Below are 24562 nucleotides of genomic sequence, written 5' to 3'. Positions count from 1 at the left end.
CATCATGTGGACACCACTATAACCAAGAGGAGGTACAGATTCAGTATTTTTAAAATACAATACAATTTTATTAGTGCCTAGGTTCTGAGATGGCCATGGTAAATGTTTGTTCCGCCCTGAGTGATTTAATGTGGCTGCATTGTGCATTTTTTTTGGCGTGGCAGTAGTTCAAACTGAAGTTCTGAATTCAAGACCGAAACTTCTTTCAGACGAATCTTCAGTCTTACTTACTGTTTTACTACCTCCATCTGATCCTTGACAGACATTCCTCCGATGCAGAGGGCAGTGCGCAGCTGAGGAGCTCCTTCCTCCTCCAGCAGCTTGCAGTAGTACTCGATGATGCCGTGAGTCTGCCTCGCCAACTCTCGCTGGAGTGAAAGGAAAAGGTATTCAAATCAAATATGCTTAGCTGCACACACACACAAAAAAGAAAAGTTGCTCACAGTAAATGCAATCTGTCTGAAGTGCAAACAGTAAGAAATGCTGCGTTTATTTTTGGAACCACCAATCAGGCTTTATGCTGTATTTCAAGCTGCATCATCAATGAAGTGGGTTTGTCGTGTGTGTCTTACTGAAGGACAGATGATGAGTCCATATGGTCCCTCTCTCTTAAAGAAAGGCAGCCTTTTCTCCTGCTCCAGCGCAAACATGGTGATTGGCAGAGTGAAGACCAAAGTCTTTCCAGAACCAGTGAAGGCTATGCCAATCATGTCTCGACCTGACAGACTACAGACAAACACTGTCAATTCATGAACCGTTTACACGTACTTAACATAACTCACAGTCTGGTTGTATAGCATATGTCCATTTACTGTACTTACACTGTAGGGATTCCTTGAATTTGAATTGGCGTGGGATGCACAATTCCCTTCTTTTTCAAACCTTTTAGGATTGCTGCAAAAACAACAAACAGATTTGTTTGCCAGTTGTTAATCACGTGGGACCACTGAAGGCCTCGCACAGGCACACAATGTGTTTTTCATGTGTGGCAGAGAGGGAGTGTGTTGTAACCTGGTGGAAGCTTCATCTCCCTGAAACTTTTGATTGGAGGAGGGATTCCGTCTCCATCAACAAGGATGTGAAACTTCTTCCTGACGCGCTCATGTCGGGTCTTTGGCATATTCAGGATGTAGCGCGGTGCCTTCCAGCTATAAAGAACATCCAGGTTAAATGAAAAGTATATAATAAAAGTAAATAGAAAAAAGAAATAGAATATACTGATCAAGAACTTACCTTGTTTTTATGGGATCATCATATATGATACCTTTGGCCATTTCTTTTACGGACATTAGAGCTGATTGAGGACAGATCAAAAGATTAAAATTTGTTTTCAAGTTTAGAACATTCTCCACAAACTGTTAGTTTATCAAGGTAAATCTGATTAATAATTCTTGACAGCATTGTTGTTTTACCTCTGCCCTCTGCAACGCTCTCAAGAATCTTCTCTTCCTCTTTCAGCTGCTTCTCCTTGGCGGACTCCTTACGGGCTGTAATATGCAAAAACATACAGCAGGTGAGATATCACTGACCTAATATGGTAATATCTAATGAGCAGTATGATAATAACAACACCAATCATAATCAGTCTTGTATAAAGTACTTGAAAGCAATACTTGAGTAAAAGTACAAGTATCTTACCAGAAAATGACTTAGGGAGAAGTTAAAGTCTCCTTTTAGAATATTACTTGAATAAAAGTCTTAAAAGATCCCATGGCATGAACATTTCACTTTATGAGATTTTTCAACATTAATATGAGATGTTCCTCCAGTGGCTAGAAATGGCAATAGGTGTAAACCGAGTTCTGGGTATCCTGCTCTGCCTTTGAGAAAATGAAAGCTCAGATGGGCCGATCTGGAATCTTGCTCCTTATGACGTCATAAGGGGAAAGGTTACCTCCCCTTTCTCTGCTTTGCCCACCCAGAGAATTTGGCCCACCCCCCCCCCCTCTCTCTCCTCATCAATAGCATTTAAAGCTACAGACACAGAAATGGCACATCCTAAGTAAAGCTCATTGTGGGACTGGCTCTAGTGGCTGTAATTCTGCACCAAGGCTGAATTTCGGGAAAGAGACTTCAGATACAGTATTAGGGGACCACTGAGGCCTATATAAAAGCATCCAAAAAGCACCATGTCATGGGACCTTTAATGTATTTAAAATGTACTGCACTTAAGTATCAAAAGTAATTTTCTGATATTAAATGTACTTAAGCATTAGAAGTAAAAAAAAAAACTTTGATTATGAACTTTATGGCCAAAGGTGTGTAACGTTATCTTCATCACCACTGTTGTCGGGGTGGTCATCATCTGTTTCCATGGCGGCAGAGCCTGCACCAAACCTGCACCAGCCAAACTCAGAAGGTTAAGGCTGGCTAAGGAAGAGGCGTTCAGGAGTGGGGACAAAGACAGATTTAAAGAGTCAAAGTACAAATTTAGCAAGGCAGTGAAGGAGGCTAAACATCGGTACTCTGAGAAGCTCCAACGCCAGTTCTCAGCTAATGACTCTGCGACTGTCTGGAAAGGACTTAGGCAGATCACCAACTTCAAGCCTAAAACCCCCCACTCCTTCAATGACCGACACCTAGCCAATGACCTGAACGAGTTCTACTGTCGATTTGAAAGACAAAAGGACAGTCCTGACACCATCCCCCACGACACCTCCCTACAGCTACAGCCACTGTAGACGATGCAGTCAACCTGGCCCTCCACTACATCCTCCGGCACCTGGACTCCGCAGGAACCTACGCCAGGATCCTGTTTGTGGACTTCAGCTCTGCCTTCAATACCATCATCCCGGCTCTGCTTCAGCAGAAATTCTTCCAGCTTGGTGTGCCTGACTCCACCTGCAGGTGGATCACTGACTTCCTGTCTGACAGGAAGCAGCATGTGAAGCTGGGGAAACACGTCTCCGACTCACAGACCATCAGCACCGGATCCCCCCAGGGCTGCGTTCTTTCTCCTCTGCTCTTCTCCCTGTACACCAACAGCTGCACCTCCAGTCACCAGTCCGTCAAGCTTCTGAAGTTTGAAGACGAAACCTCCCTCATCGGACTCATCTCTGATGGAGACGAGTCCGCCTACAGGTGGGAGGCTGACCACCTGGTGACCTGGTGCAATCAAAACAATCTAGAGCTTAATGCTCTAAAGACAGTGGAGATGGTTGTGGACTTCAGAAAGAACCCAGCCTCACCTGCCCCCATCACCCTCTGTGGCTCCACAATTGACACTGTGGAGTCTTTCCGCTTCCTACCATCTCCCAGGACCTCAAGTGGGAGCTGAACATCAGCTCCCTCGTCAAGAAAGCACAACAGAGGATGTACTTCCTGCGGCAGCTGAAGAAATTCAACCTGCCAAAGACAATGATGGTGCACTTCTACACAGCCATCATTGAGTCCATCCTCACATCCTCCATCACCATCTGGTACGCTGCTGCCACTGCCAAGGACAAGGGCAGGCTGCAGCGTGTCATTCGGTCAGCTGAGAAGGTGATTGGCTGCAATCTGCCGCCGCTCCAGGACCTATACGCCACCAGGACTCTGAAGCGTGCTGGAAAGATTGTGGCTGACCCCTCCCACCCCGGACACAAGCTCTTTGAGCCACTCCCCTCTGGCAGGAGGATGAGGTCCATCAGGACCAAAACCTCACGCCACATAAACAGTTTTTTCCCCTCCGCCACTAGCCTTCTAAACAAGGCTCGGAATCCATCCTGACTCTCTCCACACCCCACCTCTGGCTCCTCATGCCACTGTACCTACTCTGCTGTAGCGTCCCTTTTCACTACTGTTTAACTTATTTTACTATTTATTTAAATTTATTTTATCGTTATTAATACGTACTGTGTGTATATGTTTATACTTATATTGTTTATATCTTTTTATCCTTCTTATATTTGTATGTGTGACATGCTCCAACAACACCATGACAAATTCCTCGTATGTGCAACGTACTTGGCAATAAAGCCCTTTCTGATTCTGATTCTGACCAGGTGCTTCCATGACACTATCAGTCATTATACTTCCTTCGCTTCTTCTTTAGTTTTGGCCTATGTTTTTTTTTTTTGCCGCTTGGCAACAAACAGGCATTAGGTCACCAACTGGGATGGAGGGTGCGTTATCTTGGCAGTTTAGGAGCAATGATTCGCCAAACCTGTTTTTTTCCAGTGTAACAAATTTCTTCAGATTTTATTTTGTAGTAACGAGTAACTAAGATGCTTAGGGGAAATATAATGGAGTAAAAGTTAACATTTTATTTAGGAAATGTAGTGGAGTAAAAGTTTTACAGAAATATAAATAACGAAGTAAAATACAGATAAGTGAAAATTCTACTTAAGTACAGCAGCAAAGCATTTGTACTTCGTTACATTACAACACTGATCATAATCCAGAGTGGGTTCTGCTTAAACTGGATACCTTCTGCTTTTTCTTTGAGGTGCTGATGCTGGTCAAGGAGACTGACGTTGGAGCGTGGACCAAGACCCTCGTCCTCATCTCTCTGCTCCTCCCCACTGTCCTTCTGCTCCTCGTCCACTGCCTTTCCTCGCAGACGTAACATCTTCTGTATCTGTGTGTTACACGTTTAAAAAAATAAAAATAAAAAATTGAATTTGAATATGTGGCAACGGAATGTGATGTTGGTATGCATTTGGAAAATGAAAATACAATTGTATTTATATATAAAAAAATAAAAAAATCTACATATACAACTGTAACAGTAATCTGAATGTTAGCTTCCTCAAGACAAATCTATGTTATGGATCGGATTGGCGTATCCTTACTAACTTCTAAAGTGTCAAAACAGGACAGTGCACAATAACTTACCATTTGATGTTTTCTTATTTTGACTGGAACGTAAGGAACATAATCGTCATCCTCTGATCCTTCTGAGCCAGACCTTTCATCCTCCCCATGGGATCTCTGTACAAACACATTATCAGTAGTATTATCTCTTGGTTTATCTTCTGCAAAAACAGACTGATGTTTTATACGCAGATCAAACATGCAATGGTACTGAAGATTAACACAATATAATATAATATCATACAGATATCGGATGTGATTAATCTGTATATGCCGACATCATTGGCAAGTGCCACCTGGATATATATTTGAACAGTATGGCAACAGGATTTTGACACAGATATATTAGATGTTCAAACAAACAAGTTATGTGAATAGTCTCATCATGACAATGAGAAGGGACGAAGCGTCACATGACTCCTCAAGTCTCCAAACTTCACATTGATTACCAAAAGCATAATTATGTCCACACTTAACGTTAGCCTAACGTTATAATTTAAAGGCCATCGCGCCGTTTTTTAGCTGCTCTGCGTTCAACCTCAGAATGTTATGAATGAACTCAAGCACTTTTATATTTAACGCTAATAGAAATGCAGGTAACGTTAGCTAGCTAGTTATGTTCGTAGTAGACTTTCAGGTTAATACAAACATCACCATTACGTACTGCATTATTATGGCTAACGTTAGTTGACCGTGGAGTTTTACCGAACACGGTTTAGCTACATTACATTCATATAAAATGTCATATTATTCAAACATTTCAACTCTCTATATTGGCCTGTTCCAATGAGTTTAACTGTGAATAGATCACTGTATGCATGGAATGAGAGTTAAAGACCCTAACGTTAAGGCTGACTAGCTAGCTAACCTTAGCTAGGGTTAGCTAACATTAGCTAGTGTAACCTCAATACCGTGAACGATAGTATACGCTTAGCTAGCTAGCTAACTTACCTTTTGGGGTCGATTTTCGGTTTCCATTTTATTTATGAATACAGTAACGTTCTCTATGTACTAGCTAAAGCCACAACGTTGTTGAGCAAATACGCTACCCACAATTCAATACATAGACCTAGCTAATACACATGTTTTCACAACACAGCTAGCTTTGATACTGTACGGAACGCTGGAAGGGTCAAACCTTAGCGAGACGCTGCATTTCAAAGCGACAGTCCGGTCTTCGAGAACGCAGCTCGTGCAAACTGTATATCATGGAAACCAAACCAAATAGATAAAACTTAGAAAGCAAACACCACACTTTATTTTTTTGTCAAAACTGTATTGTTTTTAATCTTTCTGAACGAAAGATTTTTTTCACAGTATCAAAAGTGAATTTAAAAAAAAAGAAGAAAACAAGCCAACATACACTTGGCTATTGTTGATATAGTATAAATCTACATTCGAAACATTAAGATAATCTTCTCTAATTGAATATAACCTGGGAAGCATCAGAGATGTTATATGAAAACTAAATCTCAGCACAGATTCAGGAAAGAAAGTATCCACCTCAATGAATGCCATCAACTAAAAACATGGGTACTGGTGTAAATCTCAAGGCTCTTGTCCAAAATGTATCAACTCTTCAGTGGTATTTCCAATCAAAAGATGAAGAAGACTTGGACTAAGATAGGCTAGCTGAGGTACAGGGTGCCACCAAGGTCACAGTACAGGGAAAAGAGTAGTAGGATTGAAAATATATCTCACACACACACACACACAACCCCCAGAAATGCATGAAAAGGCTCAAAAGGGCCCAAAATAATCACTCAATATGTACAAGCATCGACATTAACTGTGCCAAACAATGTGTGATGGTTCCAATGTTAAAATGAACATTGCACACTGGTGTACCTGTCACTGCTGGGATATAGGGGGTTAAAAGAACAGTTTAAGAGTGAGAAAACCGCGGTAAAGGACTTTCATCTACAGATGGCAGAGTGTATATTGTATATCACTATAAAATATATAATTGTTCAAGATTAACACCAAGGGAGGATTGACATTGAAGCAACATATGCATTTAACTTTGCCCAGTACAGGACTGGGGGACAGTATTTAGAGGTTTCTGTTCTAGGGGTCATGCGTGGGGACGTATTTGCATTGGTACTTCATTGGATGCATCCTGCGAGCCAGTAAATATATATTTTCCCAATAGGTTCTATTAGCGTTGTTGGTGTACTTAACTGTAAAAAATTCATGTTTTTAAAAAACATAATTTCATACAAATAAACAGTGTACAAGGTGGGTAATCAAGTGCCTGTCATTTCAGTTTCAACCACTGATTACTAAATCATTTGATGATCATAATTAAGAAAAGTATTCCAATTAAAAACTATCAACAACTGCTGAATGCACTGCAGTGTTTTTGTGTAAAAACAGTGCAATTGTTGCCACCATTGCCCCCTGCAGAGGAGTGTTTTTCTCTAAAATTAGGTCAAAATGTTGTCTTGTGCTCCTTTTTGTCAGTTGTACAGTATAAGACAAATTGTCTCAGGTGTCTACTGAGATTGGTGTAGTGAGCGGGAAACTGGCAATGCAGAATGTAATGTGTAGTAAGCACCAAATTGAACTGATTGGAATTCAGAAGTTTAACAACGTTAAAATGTCTCAGATTTGTGATAAAAACATTTATTTCATATAAGGTAATTGTTTACATACTACATACGTAAGCACATGGATGCAGTGGATTCAAAAGACTTTTTTCCATTTTTGCACCTCTCATTTAGTGGACATTGCGATAATAGCAAAGGGTAGAGCTGGCCTTGACAATGATCCCTGGCTTGTCAGCCACAAGTTATGTTTCAGTCCTCTGAATGGAGAGTATGATTTTTGAACCAGGGTCCCTTGGCTTAGTAAGGAAGAGAAGAAAATAGGGAATGAGAGAAGGCCTCAGGCCAAATGGGGCTCTACTGAAAGAGTTTGTGGTGTGTGGTTGTTTTTCTGGTATTCGTCCAAGTTATTGAGCTGCATTGGAAGGAACCTTTTTGAGGCTGAAGTTAGACCAATTCACTGCTACCTTCTGGCGAGTTTGTTTTGCAGAATCAAGACAAAACCTAGAGGGAACAAAGACAGACAAACAGGAAGAGGAGGAAGAAATAATGCTTAGTTTAAGGGTAATCAATACAACAGTTTAGCTCAAAGTTTGTTTTTTTAAGTATCCTGATACACTGCTATGTTACGCCTACCTTTTGAAGTATTCCACTTCCCGATCAATCTCATCCATTTCTGTTGGATCCACATCTTTAGGGAGAAATACATCATCTAGGGAATATGGATAAAGATTAGACATTAGCTAAATACATTACAAATTAAGAAACAATTAAAATTTTGCACACGGTGGCAAAGATAGTTTATTGTACCAATAGCACTGCTGGATTTTTCACCCTTGTTCTTGTTCTTCTTATTTTTCCCCTTGGCTTGCTGCTGTTGCTGCCCATTTGCTGGAACAGTGGGATGAGCTTTGCTTTCTAAATCCTGCTCAGATCGACCTCCTCGTGTTTCTGCGTCACCTTTCCCTCTTTGTGAATTTGAGAGGCCACCATTTGTTGCATGTTTAGACGATCTGCCCTCCTCAGCTTTCTTGGGCCCATTTCTCTGATTGTCTGCAGAGTGCTGGGGCTGTTTGTTCCCAGATTTTGAGCCGTTAGAAGATGGTTCTCTACACTCGTTGCCTTTCTGTGCGTCATTCCCGGAGGCAGCTTTGGTTGGTTTGTTGGAATTTTGCTCGGACACAGATTGCTCCTGTCTTTGCTGCTGCTTTTTATTCTTCTTAGACTTTGCACCACCGTTCCCAACTGTTGTGTTCTTGGGATCAGGGGCATCCTCATTCGATTTAGCTGTAGCGTGGGCTGGCACCTGTGGCAAACTGTCAGATCCAGTGGAAGTGCATCTTTCTGGGGACCGAACCCTTATGAGCTTTGAGAGACTGGGGGTAGTGTGCAACCGCTGGATGTCCTTGGACCCAGCAGTGAGCCCCGATGCCGTGCTGATGGTATTAGGGGACGAGACGGCGGTCGTGTCCTCCCATCCATTTACCAGGTCCAGGTGGCTCTTAAAGGTTCCCAGTGAAAGAGGGGCCAAGTCAAGGTCTATCTGCTGCAGGTCAGAGGAACCATTGAGATGGGACAGTAAATGGTTGCCCTCCAACGTGGCTGCCTTCTTTGGGAAGTCATTAACATCCAGATTGAGGTCGTACATGCTAAACGAGGCCCGGATTGAGTCTTTGATGGTGTTCTTAATCTCTTCGAGCCGACTGGTGAGGAAACTGTTGACGCGCTCAAGCTCCAGCTGAGGCCAATCGAGCAACCGACTGGCTTCTGGACCATCGGGGATGGGCTCGTCGTCGACAGGCTCAGATAGATTGGAGTGGGGGTCACTGCCTGCAGCACCCATGCCCTGCTGAGCTTTTTCCTGAAACAGAAATGGTACAGGCTTAAGAGTGTGAACAGATACACACACAAAATGAAGATTATATATTAATAATTATCAAACCTCGATACTTTCTTTTTGGTATTGACCAAAACGTATCTGTAGCATGATTATCAAAACTACTGAAATTTGGCATCAAAATGTCTGGTCAGACTTTTAATCTTGTTTACTTATTCTTAAATTAAATTAGTTCCTGGTTTTAAAGTATAATCCATAAGATTTACATTAAATCAAACCCCTCTTTTTGGTAATTATCGTAATTGTTTTAGCAATAGCCATTCACTGAATATACATTATGCAATTACCTCTCTATATAGTAGTCTTCATTTCCAAACAGGATTCAAATAGTCTACCTACACATGAGGGACTAATAGGAAATTATACATTTATGTAATCCACTGTTACCGTTTGTTATTTAATCTCAGTGATATCAGCCTCATTGTTTACTGTTCACTCTATTAATGCCATAATAGAGCTGTATTGAGTTATTGACCTATCTCCTCTGCGCTGTGTCAGTGCTAGGGTGAGGTCTGGCTGCACCACTTATCTATTCTGGGATAGGAAAAAAAACAAACAAAAAAACCCCGCTTTGGCTTGTTATTACTTCTTTAAGCCTATCACAATCATCCTGGGCAGCGCCAAGTCCCGGATGCAGCAACCGTGATTTTGCAAAAATAGATAGCAGAAGGGATGTCAGGCTGTATCCCAGCACTGCACATCTGGTAAGCCAGACTAAGTTAAAGCTATGCAAACCGAATGTGTATACAGCTGTTTGGACTGAAATCGATTAGAACTTTAAATCTAAATTTTGGCAATTTTACTCTATTTGGGTAAATTCTTGTAGAGGGGCGCTTGGGTTTAGACAACACTTATTATTACTATGGCTTCTTTTGTTAAATGAAAAAAGGTTTTGAAGAATACATGTTAATATTACTAAGTAGCGTATCAAATAAGGTTTTGGTCGGTCTTAATTATTGTATAGGTACTGGTGTCAAAATCTTAAAACCAATACCCAGCCCTATACATTAGATCAAACATATTCAAATGAAAATGAAAAATCAATCAAACATTCAAACGCATTGTTTCACACCTTCTTCTTTTGTTTGTGCCGGGCCCTTTTGGCGGCCTTGGCACTGTTGACAGGTTTGGGCTCAGAACTGTTTATGAAGTCTAGCAGTTCATCTACGTCCCGGTTGTCGATGGCACCAGTCACCGTCAGATCTGAATCTTGACGCTGAGGCAGCTCCTCTTTACGCCGGGTCAGACGTGAGCGGAGCTTCTCTCGGATCTCAGCGTAGTTACGGCTGGTCGGTGCAGCTGGAGGCTGTGACCAAATAATATATAACAAAATATTTTCATGTTAGCATTGGTGTTTAATGTTTAACACGTATGTAATAGCAAAGGGAACTCTTAATTACTACTTAGAAAGAAAGAGCAGAGGAACAAAAAGTTTCAAAGTACCGCATTGTGTCCAAAGAACTCGCAGTAGCAGCAGTCGCAGTACTTGCCGTCCTTCTGGTTGGTGGAAGAGGAGGCGCAGGAGCTCCTCTCAGAGCTGCTATCTTCATCCTCCCCCTCCTCCAGCTCAGACGACGGGTGGCACAACGTCCCATTAGTCATTTTGTGCCCCTTACATGCCTGGTCCCTTCAAACCATCAGAAGGCAGTTGTATTTTGAATCAACACAGCTACAGAAATGGTTTCTCAATTTCACGAAAACTCAAAACAATGCTGAGATAGTATTACTAACCTGCAGACCCCAGCTGTCAGATGCCCCCCCACATTTGAAGTGGCCACTGTTCCCGCACTGTGTCCATTACAAGGGTGGTTACAGCCCATGATAGACGTGCCCAGTTTGCTGTGTTGTGTGTTCACGGCAGGAATGTGGGAGTTTTTGCACGGGCTGGGCTTATGGACAGATGTTGGGCTGTCTGGACCGGGAGAATTGTGTTTGGCTGTAGGGCCGTGGAGGTTTGGGACCAGCGGGGGGAAGGGAGAGTGGGCTGCCACACCGGTGCCAGACGAGGAGGTTACATGGGCGTGCTGCCCAGAGTTTGGCTTTGGGGGCAGGAGGGAGGAATGCTGGGAAGACAGGCCAGTGGGACTGTTGGGGGGTACCGACAAGTCTGTGTGTTGATGGTGGTCGCTGGGGTGGAAGGCTTCACCTGGACAGTGGAAAACATGAAAAAAAAACGACTTCAAGATCACAAACACTGAATCATCTTTTTACATAGTGCATCAGTTTGTGTTCTGGTCCGCAAGTTTATTTAATGGGATTTCCTCATTACCTGATTACGTCTATATACACACACACTACCTCAAATGAGTAGGCCAATTACCATTAATGCAATTACAACAAGATCTGTGCAATATAGTAAATCTTGTTTAAATGGCGGTGTCAATAACAGTAAGTTACTCTTTTAAAAAAGAAAAGAAAAATAACAAAGTGAGTAAACTACACTTATTACTGAAATTTGTCAGATGCATTTTTAAGTTCAACATTTCATATATTATCTCTGTACATATTCCTATTACCTAAACACTGCAGATTCAATGAGATCTTTTAAACATTAAGCTTGATAAGTGAATTCTATACTGGGTTCCGATTTCATAAAATGCCATTGAACCCTAAGAGTCACAGGAAATAATACCTGGTGGCGTCGGTCGACGGCACATGGTCTTGAAGTGCTTGGGAGTGGTCTTACAAAGGTCTGCTGAGGTAGACAGGGGGTTCCCAGCAGAAGATCCACTGGAATTCTGGGAGGATGGGTGACTGTAGGGACAGACTTTGGTCACCGATGTTTTAGCAGATTTCCCAGGCGCTTCATGAAGACCTCTTTTCTCATGACAGACTGATCCCGGTGTTAAACCTACAGATGAAAAAGGAATGAATTTGAAAGGGAATTGATCGATTTAAGACAACGGTTACAATAACGCAAAATACTCGTATTGATTAGAGCCATGCTTTTAAAAAACTTTGCCAACACTCAAGCTTGGTTAAAGAACAACTTTTCAAAAAGTATTTACCAATTCATTTGTTGGTATATGATGTTAAAATGTCCTACAAAAAGTGTAAAGATTTAGGGGGGAAATTGGAGGATTTTTACTCTCCATATCACAAAAGAACCATAACGTCTCAGAGAGTTTGAGAGCTTTGATCAATGCCCTTGACTTAACAGTTTCCAGGTGCTGAGATTAAGGTAATTCAACACTGACTTTTTGGACTGTGGTTTATGTTTCGTAAAAATAATTCCATGCTCTTTGGAGGCATCTTTCGACAGTTTACCTGTCGAACCTGTGATCTTTTCTCACTGCTATGAGAAAGAAACCAGCATTGAAAGACATTGTTAAGCCCTAAGGATAAAACCACTTCATGCTAACCAAAATAAAAATGAGGAAGTAGGACTACAACATTTGAATTATTTAACATACGATTTCTGTTGTATAAAAGTGATTCTCTTCTGCCAGTAGAAGTTGATACAAGTCACTTAAATAAAACCCACCTAAACTTGTGCAATAGTATGTAATGAAGTACATCCAACTTGAGACAAATATGTTTGATATTACTTCTAGTTGAAACACACAATTGGTTACCAGCAAACATCAACAAACTTTCTCAAATTAAATTAACCATTTCGAATGTAACTTTGACCATGCAGAAGGGCACAGCTTCACTCACTGAGCGCATATGCCATCATGTGTAACTACTTTCACTTACACTAGTTTAAATGCAATTTTGCATCATAACCCGTTGGAGTATTTGCTAAACTAGAAATACAACCACGGTTACGCACCAGCTAGCCTCTACAAAGTGGTTTGATTGGAGCCAAGAAACAGGAATAAAACAGTGTCTCACTTTCACATTCAGTTCTCCTCTTATGGCTAGTAAATGATATAGCTAGGTAGTGCATCTGAGTTGGTTTGTAATACAGTCCTATGAAACCACTGAACAGTCAAATGACAAAGAAATAAATATGTTTACTGTAATACTATTTGTTGAAAAAAAAGGGTTAAGATACGCCATGGTTCAATTTCAATTTAAAACTTCTTAGTGTATCTCAATTTTTGATTTCCACTTTTTTTCCCATTCTTCATGACCAGCCTTACTGGGAAATAATTATAATATCCATCATGAAAAGTCAGGAATCATAATGCACCATATCAGAATTTCATTGGAGGAGGTTTGCGCATTGAAATATTTCAAGAAACAAATTACAATGCGTGTGAAAGATGATCACTTTTCACCACTCCATGACAGAGGGTTTTCGAGGGTCCATTTTTGAGTCTTCGTTATATTGGCCCGTAAGTCCAGCTGTGTTTCGGTTTATACATTTATTGCCGCCACTGCTTCAGAATTTTCAGAATTACGCGACTCTGCAGAGCTGTACGCTCCACTGAACTCAAACAAACGGTCGTATGCTCTCTTTCCACTTTGAGGGTGAGCAACTGGAGCAGTGACAGGAGGCAAAGTCATGACAACCAAATAAACAGCGAAAGTACAACCATTTCTCTTCAGGCAGAGTGACAAACGGGGACGAAAGCCTTGACGGCTGGGTTCCTATTGAGACCGCACTCATGTGGGACCCGCAAAATAAGACAGCTACGGTATCTTGGAAAATAGCAACATGGGGCACTGAATTTGATGAATACATTTAGCTAGCTAGCGCACCCCGCGTCCCATTCTGCCTCACTTCCTGCCACTAGGAGACTACTTCACTGGGAGGAGAGCAGGCGGCAGCTCTGGAGACGGACCTCCAGATAGCTGCTGTAGCAACTTGAATTCAGCAAGTGCAAACCCCTGCGCTGCGGTCACAGCAGGCTGGTTGCCAGCCGGTGGGGAGTCTGGGATCAGCAAACTTTTCGTTAAGCCTAACCCCCCCACTGCTAAAAAAAAAAAAAAAAAAAAAAAAAAAATCCGAAAAGAAACACTGTCCAGGCATGCAATAAAAGCTTAGTTCTGTAGTTTATGTAGCTCTTAAGATCTTGGCAGAATTGATTAGTATGATGGACACTTCCATATCTACACAAAAACAGTAAACTGTTCTCCGATGAGGATTAAATTAAATTAATTACAAGGAGTCATATTCTCTGATTTAGTCAAATCACCTTCACTGGAAAGTCTGTTATTTTAAAATGTATCTCCCATCATCCGAATGCATTTGGTAGTTTTTGACCACAAGCTTATCTTAAATAATTTTTCTACCTTTTATACTGAGCGCTATGCACCTCAGGAAGTACAGCTCTTCTTAGAAGTAATAGACAACACCTGAAAAAGTGGTCAAAAACGTATCACACATTTATTGCTTAGGTTGTAAGTAGGGCTGGGCAATATGGAGAAAATCAAATATCACGATATTTTTAACCAAGTACCTCGATATTGATACCGCAACGATATTGTAGTGTTGACTATTGGTGCTTTCACAAAATATTTACACAATGAGATTTTTGATAAATAATCATCAGTAATGTGGATATAATGACTAAGTGGGTAAAGGCAAATAATAGAACAGCTAGAACAGTCTGGTAAGTTCAGAAAATGACATCACTTTACTGTAATGCAGCCTTTAAAACCAGGAAAAGACAACACTTATGCCATATTACGATATCCAAAATCGAAGACGATATCTAGTCTCATATCACGATATCGATATAATATCGATATATTGCCCAGCTCTAGTTGTAAGGTAACAAGCCATCTGTAACAAAGGCTTTGTCCATTTCACAAAACTGAAACTCGCAACACAGCGTGAAATTTAGGTTTGTGATGTTTTCAGCAATTACTGTCACTGTCATTAAATGTTTTCTGGAGCTGTGTTTTACCCTTTGAGGACAGACCTTGTTGTGAGTGTGAAGAAGTGTTGTGATTGCAGTGTTCCCCTCCGTTGGTGTGGGCAGAGTTCCAGAGACCTGACAGTTTGTGGGCTGACAGGAAGGAACTCGGGTCCCAATCCACAGTACTTTGCTCCGGGTAACCATTCCCACAGCTCTGGGACTTGCAGGAGGAAGAGTGTGACAATGGTAGCTGAATAAAAGAAAAGAAAACCCAACTGGTTAATCACAGGGCTGTCTAAATAGGCTTAGATGTTGGCACCAAGTAACTACCAATATTATCTTGTAATACATTCAAGGGAGGGTGACAAGACAAGCAGAAACATCTTTAAAAAATGCATTAATCAGTGGTAAGTGCAAGTCGGGTGACGGGACCCTAGGTCATCTTTTCTGGTCTTGCCCCAAGCTCAAGAGTTTCTGGGATGACATTTTTTATTTGTACAGCGACATAGCAGACAACTAATCTTTGATGGTCTCTCTGAGATATCAGGTTACAACAAGCTCTACTGTTTGGTATGGTCATAGCAAAGAGGGTCATCCTGAGAGAGTGGAAATAAGTTTCCCCTCCTTGCTTTAAAAATCGCTAAATGACATGGTTTCTTGGATATACCTTGAAGAAATTTGGTATACTCTGTCCAATGCCCACCCCAAGTTTCCTAAGATCTGGGGACCCTTTATTGAACATATTAGGAGGGAGAGGTGTCAACCTGGGAACTAATTGTATCCGACTGTATTGTACTGTACTGTATGGCATTGTACTTTGATCCTCCAGGATTTCATTTTTTTAGCTTTGGCCTTGGTCTTTCCTTGACCTCACTTGGTCTTGGTTCCACAAACTCATTTCTGACCCTCAATCCACTTGTGTTTCAGTCATTGTACAGATTGACATGCCTTATATGAGCTGGCAGTTTGTTTGTTTTATTTTGTTCTACTCTGTCCTGTCTATTTGTTTGTTTTGGTTTTTTTTTGTGTGAATTTCATAAATAAAAAATACATATATATATGTATGTATAACAATGCATTAATCAATCATGAGTAACCAAAAAACAAACCTCTGCAGGGGACTGTTCAAAAATCCCTCCTTCTGTTCCTTTTTTGCTATTTTGAATATTTGCAAGTTTAAGCCAATATCAACAAAACATCTTGAGCACCATGTTAATCTGCAGTCAAGCTTAAGGATGATAAAGAAGTCTTCAAAATTTGCATTTCATGTAAAGTATTTATGTAAATACAACTAAGAAAGCAATGTTAATAGCTGCCGCTGCCGTACATATGCCACAGAAACACTATTACAAAATAAGTTACTTCTGAAGAGGCAAAAAGTAGACTACATGTAGACAGGCAGATTTGTTCAGTGAGTAAGCACACGCAAATGCAATGCCTTGTGCGGTAAATAAAGATGACATTACCTCAGTCGACAGAGACAACACAGTTTAACTAAAACGTAGTAAAAAGAAGTTGCGAAAAGGATCCACACATATAACCCAAATCATTCTTCATCATCATTCTTTTATTTACCGGCGTGGGTTGCTCCTGGGTGCTCCGCCTCTCCTCCTCTTCCACACTCTTGCAGCAGCTCTGACATATCCACAGAGGCACCTCACCAAGCAGGGACTGAGACAGCGAGGGCACTGCATCAGCAAGCTTACGCCCTGGTGCCTCCCGCAATAAGGCCTGGGAGAGCGCAGGCACTGCATCAGCCAGCTTGGTCCCATGGCCCCCAGGGAGTCCGTTCACAGAGTTTGCTCCCCAGTCCTTAAATTCTCGGTGGCACAGGAGGCAGCAGGTGTGCATAGGCTAGGTAGAGAAAGAGTATAAAGGAGGTCAAGTATTAGCCTGTGATTACCAGTTAAACACTAGAAGAAAGGTCTAAACTAGGGTCTATTAGGTCAGATGTCTTTACAATATTTGACAATGCCAACTAAACATAGTAGGCAATCAAACAGACATATCTATAATTATATTTGTGCATATACACTCAGTTTACAGTTTATTATGTACAATTAGCTAAAACAAATTCAGTCTAATACAAAGGTGTCCTCCAGATGAAATGTTAAATCAAACTCTCTAAAACAGTTATGTGTTATAGACACAGCTAGATGTTTCCCAGTATTTTCTGGATACCGCATTGTATATTATAGTGATAGATATTACCTTTTAGAGATAACCAGGTTATTCAAAATTACAACGTACAACACAAATCTGCCTAAAAATGAAATATTTCTTGTTATGAGACGTGTCTAGACAGGCATCTTACACATTTGGTATAAAATGTAATCCAAGCAAAAGCAAAGCATGTGGTAAGGCTCAGAGGTCAGATGTAAGGTTAGCTGGTTGCTGAGGCGACAGTGGTCCAGCCTGCAGCGTACCATATTCTCTTTTTGAGGTTAGTGTTTACCCTCAGTTTAGCTAACGTTACTGACTTTGATTTTGCTAACGTTAGGCATCACTGGCTGATAACTGCATGCATTGAAACTTTTGACATAAGTTCTTGTCACACTCCGATAAAGTAGTGCGGTACAGCAAAAAACAACAACAGTATAGAGTCGAAAAAACAACTCGAACCATGTTTGGGAGTTAGCTAGCCCTATTACGAATCAGTTATCTCTTTCAGCTAATTAGCTAGCTAGCAGCTTTTGAGCTAGCTAGCTACTGTTGGCTGAGTGGTTCCTGTGGATGGGTTCAAGTGCAGGCAGTAAGCACGTTTGCAGCACGCTAACTGATTATGGTAGCCCGGCTAGCTTTCTGGCTAAGGTTAGCTGGGCGGATGAAGAGTTGTAAACGCTGGAAATGGGACGACCTGTCCGAGGCACAATGTCACCTGTCCGTCAGAGGAGATGGGCTGCAATGCTAGCCACACTGCCTCAACGCCGCCTGTAGTAGACGAGTCTGCTCGCTAAGTTGAGCGTATTATTTATTTAATTAACATATCAAACGACGTGAGACCTCAACACCTACGAGTACTGATTACAATAGCTTTCAATCAGACAGCGGATGCATATATAACTTCACCTCTGCAGGATCTAACTAACGTTACATTAAATAAAAGCACAATGGGGGATGCTTGGATTAGCAGAGAGGTGCTAGCTCAGAAGCTAGCTAGCCTATTTTAAAAGCAGCGATTGGCTTGCTGCTAGCTAACCTACCTGGTTCGCCCTGGTAGTGGCCAGCCTATCCAGCCCAGCATCTCCCCCGCCACCGTCAGCTGCATCGCCGGGAGAGACTGGGCTCTTCGGCAACGTTACGGTCTGCTGTCCAGGCGCAAGCTCCTTCTGGGCGACCCCTTGCTGCTTGCTTTTCTTCCTTGCCATTACGGGGGGGGTTTATAATACGCTTTGGTCAAGTTTGCACCAGTTTCGATGATTTGGACAGCACACTTTCGTTTCTTCCCGGACCTCAAAATGTTCTCTATCTCCTCCAGTCAAGACAACAGTCAATATGGCGGAGGACTGGCACACTCAGGGGTTCATAGGTTAAAGATACTACTGGCAAAGAGGCTTCACTCCCATAAGGAGAATACAACTGAAAGCTGACACAGGCAGTGAAGCCAGACACCGCCATATTTAGTAAGGGCAATCCTCTCCTCCCACTTCTTCTGTGTATGAAAAGACAATTACACACATCCTTCCGCTTAAACTAGCTATTCAAACGATTGTTTTAGTGTTTAAACATATTTATTGAGCATATCATTTTATGATAATGATATGTCCAAATCATATTATATGATTTAGTGTATAATGTAAACAATATATTGTTATAGACTTAAAATGAGATCGATGTAGGCTGTAGTTGAGGTAAATGTATGTTTTTCAGACATCGGTAGAGGGGGAGAATAAGATAAAACATAAGTGTATAAATATCAAACTATGTAACTTAATGCATCTTTGTACAACTTTAGCTCACATGCGACTGTTTATGATTTCATATAATAGAGGCAAATATGCACAAGCACATGCCAATATCAGTCTAGCACAAGTAAATATAGTTAGCCAAAATAGTACATGTTTGAAAAAATAAAGATACTTGAGAAGAGAACATGAGGAGGGGATGGGGGCTTGGCTGTCGATGCCTTCAAATGCTTTCAGAAATATTGGCCTTGTAGGCTAATATGCCTAAACGACCCATACACGGACCATGGATGTATTAAGAGAAAGGCGTGGAGCCATTATAATACGAGAGGGAAAGTGAATCTTGACTTGGCAGTGATATATGACGTTAAAACATCTAGACCGTTTCTTAATAGTCTTTCTTGTTATTGTCACACTTTTTTAAATGAATATGTCACCTGTATGAGTGCTCTCTTTTTTTTCAAAAAATAAAGCAACACATGCCAATTAGGTGGTCCTTTTTGTAATTATATCCGAGCAACTTGGTGCCCGCTGGATCGTAATTACGATTGTAGTTTCAAATGTCCGAGCTTACGTGGAACACGTGAATGCAGCGTCAGTGTTGGGGCTCTGTGGATTGAGGACGTAAGCACACAGAGACAGCAGACACAGCTCCATCTACTTCAGGCTACTGACGCTTACACCACTGTAGGTTGCTTACCCGCGGTTGTTTTATTTTAACAAACGTAATAATGGACGGAAACGTTTGCAACATTCAGGTGCTTCTTCGGGCTGCTGAGTTTCTGGAGAGAAGAGACCGAGGTTGGTGTTTTATGATAACTGTCAGTCTACAGAGGAGGAAGTTGGTTATTGTTCAAACAACAGAATTCACAATCAAGCGACTGTAACTTTGCACGCAAAACACAATATAGATACGTAACGCAATTCGATGGTTCGAGAAATCATCAAGATTCTTGCTAGAACGTGTTTGTAAGTTATGCGATCTTTCCCATTGACTCAGTGACCTACATATCGGTCACATCATTGTACTCAAAGGCGCCAATCTGGTCCAATTTGAAAATGAATCTGAGCGGCGGTGAACGCTCAGTACAGTGAATAAAAGTGAGACAGGAAAAGCTATACTATTCATTCATCGTTTACACATTGTGTTGTGTATTTCTGCTTGTGAGGCTACAGAGAGTAATTTTACAATAGGTGGTGTGTGATGGCGCCAAAAAACAAAGCGTCCAGCTGATGACAGCAGTCGATTGCTTTTGTCCTCCTCATCTTACAACTTAGGAAGAGATAATAAAATGGTATATATGTACATTTGTAGCACTATGGTTCACTAACGTTAATAATAGGAAGTCTTTATATTGTTTTTAACATTGCTGCCATTGAATTTCAGATTATTTTCTTATACAGCTGTGATGTATTTTTCCTGCACAGAGGCAGAACATGGATATGCTTTAGTCCTGCCTCTCAGTCCAGATCACTCTGACAAGAGAAGCAAACAGAAGAGCAAAAAGATATCTGCTGTTGGTGGCAGTAGGTAAATACATTGCATAACACACAACCGACAAGAGGGTGTGGTCACACAAGCTGTCATTGCTAAGAACCGGTTTTTGTCATGAATGCATTTCATGGCTAAACAAAATCTCTTTCTGTAACTGCAGGTCAGTTCACAACGAGCTGGAAAAAAACAGGTAAGGAATATTTTTGTCATAATAAACAATATCAGATTTTGTCTATCAAAGAAAAAGACACTTTTGATGGTGGCCAAAGAGAAGGAGGAAGCATCAAGCTTAAACACCCTGTTTCCACTTGCATTGACTAACAGATTCTGTTGTTGCTTGTTGTGCTTTGTAGACGAGCTCAGCTGAGACACTGCCTGGAGCAGCTCAAAATGCAAGTCCCTCTGTCATCTGACTCAATGAGGAACACCACACTCAACCTGCTGAGGCGAGCCCAACTTCACATAAAGGTAGACACAACAACAGTCCTGGTTAAGAGCAGCACTGCCATTAGCGTAGGGCTGGGCGATATGGAGAAAATCAAATATCACGATATCTTTGACCAAATACCTCGATATCGATACTGCAACGATATTGTAGTGTTGATGTAGTATTGGTGCTTTCACAAAATATTTACACAATGAGATTTTTGATAAATAATCATCAGTAATGTGGATTTCAGGACTAAATGTGTAAAGGCAAATAATAGAACAGTCTGGTAAGTTCAGAAAATGACATCATTTTACTGTAATGCAGCCTATAATACCAGGAAAAGACAACACTTATGCCATAATACGATATTACGATATCCAAAATCTAAGACGATATCTAGTCTCAGATCTCGATATAATATCGATATATTGCCCAGCTCTACGTTAGCGTGCATTTTGCTAATAGTGCCCGGGGATCTCAAATTGCTTATCCCGTCTAAAACGTGGTCTACTTTTTTCCATCCACTGCTCACTTGTGTGTCTCTCTGCTTTCTCATTTCAGAAGCTGCAGGAGCAGGATGAGCGTGCAGAGCAGCTGAAGGGCCGCCTGCGCTGGGAGCAGAGAGAGCTGCGGGTTCGGCTGGAGCAGCTGCAGAGAGGCACAGAGAGGATGAGGAATGACAGTCAGGGGTCGACTATGTCGTCTGAGAGGTCGGACTCGGACAGAGGTACGTCAGTCACACACAAGAAGGGTCTGACCTAGGTGCAGTCACAGTATTGCCTAGCCTTGCTCTGTAGCAGTGGTTCTCAAACATTTTTCAATAATGTACCCCATTTGAATTGTGTTTTTAAGCCAAGTATAAGACCAGCGATAGATTTACCAAACAACAGCCATGTAACTGAAAAAAACATTTAAATGCTAATGAAAAAAAGGCAACAAAAACTTTTAAAAATGAAACGTAAGAACTTGGAAAAAGTCGGTGGGAAGAAGAAAGTAAGGCAAGAATACGTGGAAAATAGTATCAAAAACTTAAAAAAACACAGTAGAAAGAAGGAAGACAAACTTTGAAAAAAGCAACACAAACTTGGAGAAAAAAGAAGACGGAGGAAAAAAGGAAGGAAGGAAGGCAAGAACAGGTCGAAAAATAGTGACAAAAAGTGACAAAAACTTTAAAAAAGTGACAAACTTACGCGACAGTATGATTACTAGGCAGTCCTTCCAGAAAAATGCGGAGTTTTTTTTGTGATTGTTGCGGGCAAAAAGCCTTGATTATGCGGCACGTTTTCTTAAAAACTGCGATGGAATATGTGGGATTTTTATGCAATGAAATTGCGGGAACTTGCAAAAGCTGCGGTTTCATCATGGCTTCATCGCGGGGTTTGCAGCAGCTTTTCGATGATGTTCACATCGCGTAATTACGTCACTTCATAACGTTCCCATGGCAACAGGGGGAAATGGCTGCTCTTGTGTGAAGAAAACGCAACATTTTTCAACTTTCGGCTAAGATATGTGACTTTTTTGCAACGAAAATGTGGGGATTGTGAAATCATGCAAGTTCCGCATATTTTGCGCGGAAATCGGCAATTTATGCGGCGAAAGTGCAGCGTATTTGAAAAAATGCGCCCCCCGCATAAATATGCGGAGTTTGGCTGATTATGCATTTAATTATGCGATGGCATAATCACGTTTTTCTGGAGGGACTGACTAGGGCTGAGTATCATTCAAAAAAAAGTTTTTCTATACCAATTTTATAAAACAAAAAGAAATTAGAACATTACGGCACAAAGCATTTTATTTATTTTTCAGCTCCTACTACTTGAGCCACATCTCTGTGCGTAACGTAACGAGTTTTTCCTGCATGCCTCTATGACGTGTAACGTAGACAGCCAATCACCAACATTATTAGATCTTGGTAGCAGCAGGCTGCATGCTTATTGGCTCACTGACGCTGATGAGATTTACTCCTTAGGTATTGAAATTGGGCATTGAATGACGGGGGAATTTTTCAATACTCGATACATTAGAGTCAGTGCCTAAAAAGGATTGAATTCGGTACCCAGCACTAGTGATTATAGGTTTTGTTTCAGTAAGTACAACCTCTGGTTATTTTTGATCCATTATTCTGTCACACTCAAACCACTGTAATTCTGGACTGAATGGGAATTGGAAGTTCCAGCAAAAAAGGAAATATTTTATAGTTTTATTTTACACTTCTGAAGAGTTTTGTCTGTCTGTTGTAATGCATTATAACACTCATTTGATAATTCTATGATTGCCCCATTTTACATATCACAATGTGTAAAATGGGGAATATTGTGATATTTTCTCATGTTTCCGTCCGCTAATGTATTTGATCTTTGGCTGGTGACATTACAGAGGATGTGGAGGTTGACGTGGAAAGCATCGTGTTCGACTGTGTGGACTCTGACGGACGACTGAGCATGACGCACACTGATGCAGACCACTGTTACTCCAGCATGGACAAAGCCTGGCTATGACAGCAGTACACCTACGTTAACTCGTTTAATGACAGTCAGGAAGACAAGAAAAACATTCCAAAAACAAGCCAACAGAGGAAGAGGGATAATGGAGAAAAATGTTACCGTACAACTGAACACATTTCCGTTTCGTTTTACAGAAGGAGTAACTTTTGACATTCTCTTCAAAATATGTCAGACTACAAGCTAAACGATAATGTTATGAATGAGCTGGCTCCATTTGCACTGAATAGCAGTTAAAAACACTGGGCTGTGAGGACATTACGCATATATATTTCTGGCATCAACCATTAATGGCATTTATTTCATAAGCCACGCTGTGTCTGTAACTTCTCAAACTGTTCCACTCATTTATCTTTTAAGGGCTTATTCATTCGTCTTTAAGGGCTTTTTAAAATCCAAATAAGTGCTTTTATTCAAACCTCTTAACTTATTCTTTACTACACTATGTATATACTGAATTCTGCCTTAAATCAGATTTGGTCCAGTATTCCATACAGCTATTTAGCACTAATTTCATATTTCAGTAATGTCATGTGTAGCATGCACTTATACATTAATATGTGCTATATTTGTATTATTGTCCTATTATGTAAGTTCAGTCATGTATTTCTCTTCTGTTGCACAAAACGTCCACACGTTGCACTTCTTTTGTCTCAAAAAGATTATGGGTATATCAAAAATGAAAGCCGTAAACAAATAGAATGGTCATATTTGCACATTGATATCTGGCATTTTAGTAACTGTGGCAAATATTCATTTGGTGTATGTGTACACAATTCAGTCTGTGATCAAGTGCAAGAAGTTTGATGCCTGTATTATGGAGAGAGGTATAATGACAGACACATTTTATTCACTGCTAATATTAACTGGTATGCATAGAAGTGTTCATTATCACAACATTACACTTCATTGCTTGTGCATTTGTCAATAGAAATGTAAATTATGCATGCAACAAATGAATCAGTTAGGCAGGTAATTTATGCTGTAATACAAGTATTATATTCATTGCTATATATTTAATAACTGAAGGTGCTTTTTCCATTCACTTTTATATATGCAAGCCTTATTACCTTTAATTAGTATGTATGCATTCATCGGTCTCTCCGCCCAGTAATATAATGTAGCATTTTTGTACTGGTGTAAGCTTTTTTTTTATTGAATGAATATTTTCTATATTTATGTGCAGTGTCTTGATTTTTACTAGACCTACTGGTTTACAATGATGAAACTCACCAGTTCCC

The 24562-nt window shown here is 40.8% G+C and overlaps 3 protein-coding genes across 4 annotated transcripts in view; 1 reads left to right on the top strand and 2 right to left on the bottom strand.

The window, feature by feature from the left end:
* Positions 1 to 5974, bottom strand: part of LOC116064395 (probable ATP-dependent RNA helicase DDX41) — an 11483-nt gene extending 5509 nt beyond the window's left edge. Inside the window, exons 1-10 of the mRNA XM_031319585.2 lie at positions 5746 to 5974; positions 4816 to 4911; positions 4408 to 4558; positions 1413 to 1487; positions 1234 to 1294; positions 1012 to 1148; positions 822 to 894; positions 573 to 726; positions 232 to 368; positions 1 to 16 (exon numbers count right to left, since the gene is read on the bottom strand). The exon at positions 1 to 16 is cut by the window's left edge and continues 147 nt beyond it. Coding sequence (XP_031175445.1) covers positions 1 to 16; positions 232 to 368; positions 573 to 726; positions 822 to 894; positions 1012 to 1148; positions 1234 to 1294; positions 1413 to 1487; positions 4408 to 4558; positions 4816 to 4911; positions 5746 to 5772 — 927 coding nt within the window. The 5' untranslated portion in view covers positions 5773 to 5974. The remainder of the gene's footprint in view (positions 17 to 231; positions 369 to 572; positions 727 to 821; positions 895 to 1011; positions 1149 to 1233; positions 1295 to 1412; positions 1488 to 4407; positions 4559 to 4815; positions 4912 to 5745) is intronic.
* A 1041-nt stretch (positions 5975 to 7015) lies between these two features.
* On the bottom strand, positions 7016 to 18563 carry fam193b (family with sequence similarity 193 member B). 2 transcript variants are annotated; one of them, XM_031319590.2, is made up of 10 exons: positions 18194 to 18563; positions 16566 to 16844; positions 15054 to 15240; positions 11870 to 12088; positions 10969 to 11383; positions 10681 to 10864; positions 10310 to 10543; positions 8175 to 9201; positions 7977 to 8052; positions 7016 to 7844 (listed from the first exon to the last, which is right to left on the bottom strand). In XM_031319590.2, the coding sequence occupies exons 1-10, from the start codon at positions 18356 to 18358 to the stop codon at positions 7748 to 7750; spliced, it is 2883 nt and encodes a 960-aa protein (XP_031175450.1). In that variant the 5' UTR covers positions 18359 to 18563; the 3' UTR covers positions 7016 to 7747. The 2 variants fall into 2 exon arrangements, with proteins under 2 accessions (XP_031175450.1, XP_031175449.1); XM_031319589.2 differs by having other exon boundaries at positions 8151 to 9201; positions 18194 to 18561.
* Positions 18564 to 19459: 896 nt separating this feature from the next.
* mxd3 (MAX dimerization protein 3) lies at positions 19460 to 24500 on the top strand. The gene is made up of 6 exons (XM_031319545.2): positions 19460 to 19696; positions 20324 to 20426; positions 20551 to 20580; positions 20744 to 20858; positions 21382 to 21547; positions 23197 to 24500. The coding sequence occupies exons 1-6, from the start codon at positions 19627 to 19629 to the stop codon at positions 23316 to 23318; spliced, it is 606 nt and encodes a 201-aa protein (XP_031175405.1). The 5' UTR covers positions 19460 to 19626; the 3' UTR covers positions 23319 to 24500.
* The last annotated feature ends 62 nt before the right edge of the window (positions 24501 to 24562 follow it).

The sequence above is a fragment of the Sander lucioperca genome, chromosome 1 (assembly GCF_008315115.2).
Source record: "Sander lucioperca isolate FBNREF2018 chromosome 1, SLUC_FBN_1.2, whole genome shotgun sequence".
NCBI classification, from domain to species: Eukaryota; Metazoa; Chordata; class Actinopteri; order Perciformes; family Percidae; genus Sander; species Sander lucioperca.
Note: the sequence above shows the minus strand (reverse complement) of the source record. Positions and strands in the feature narration are given on the sequence as shown.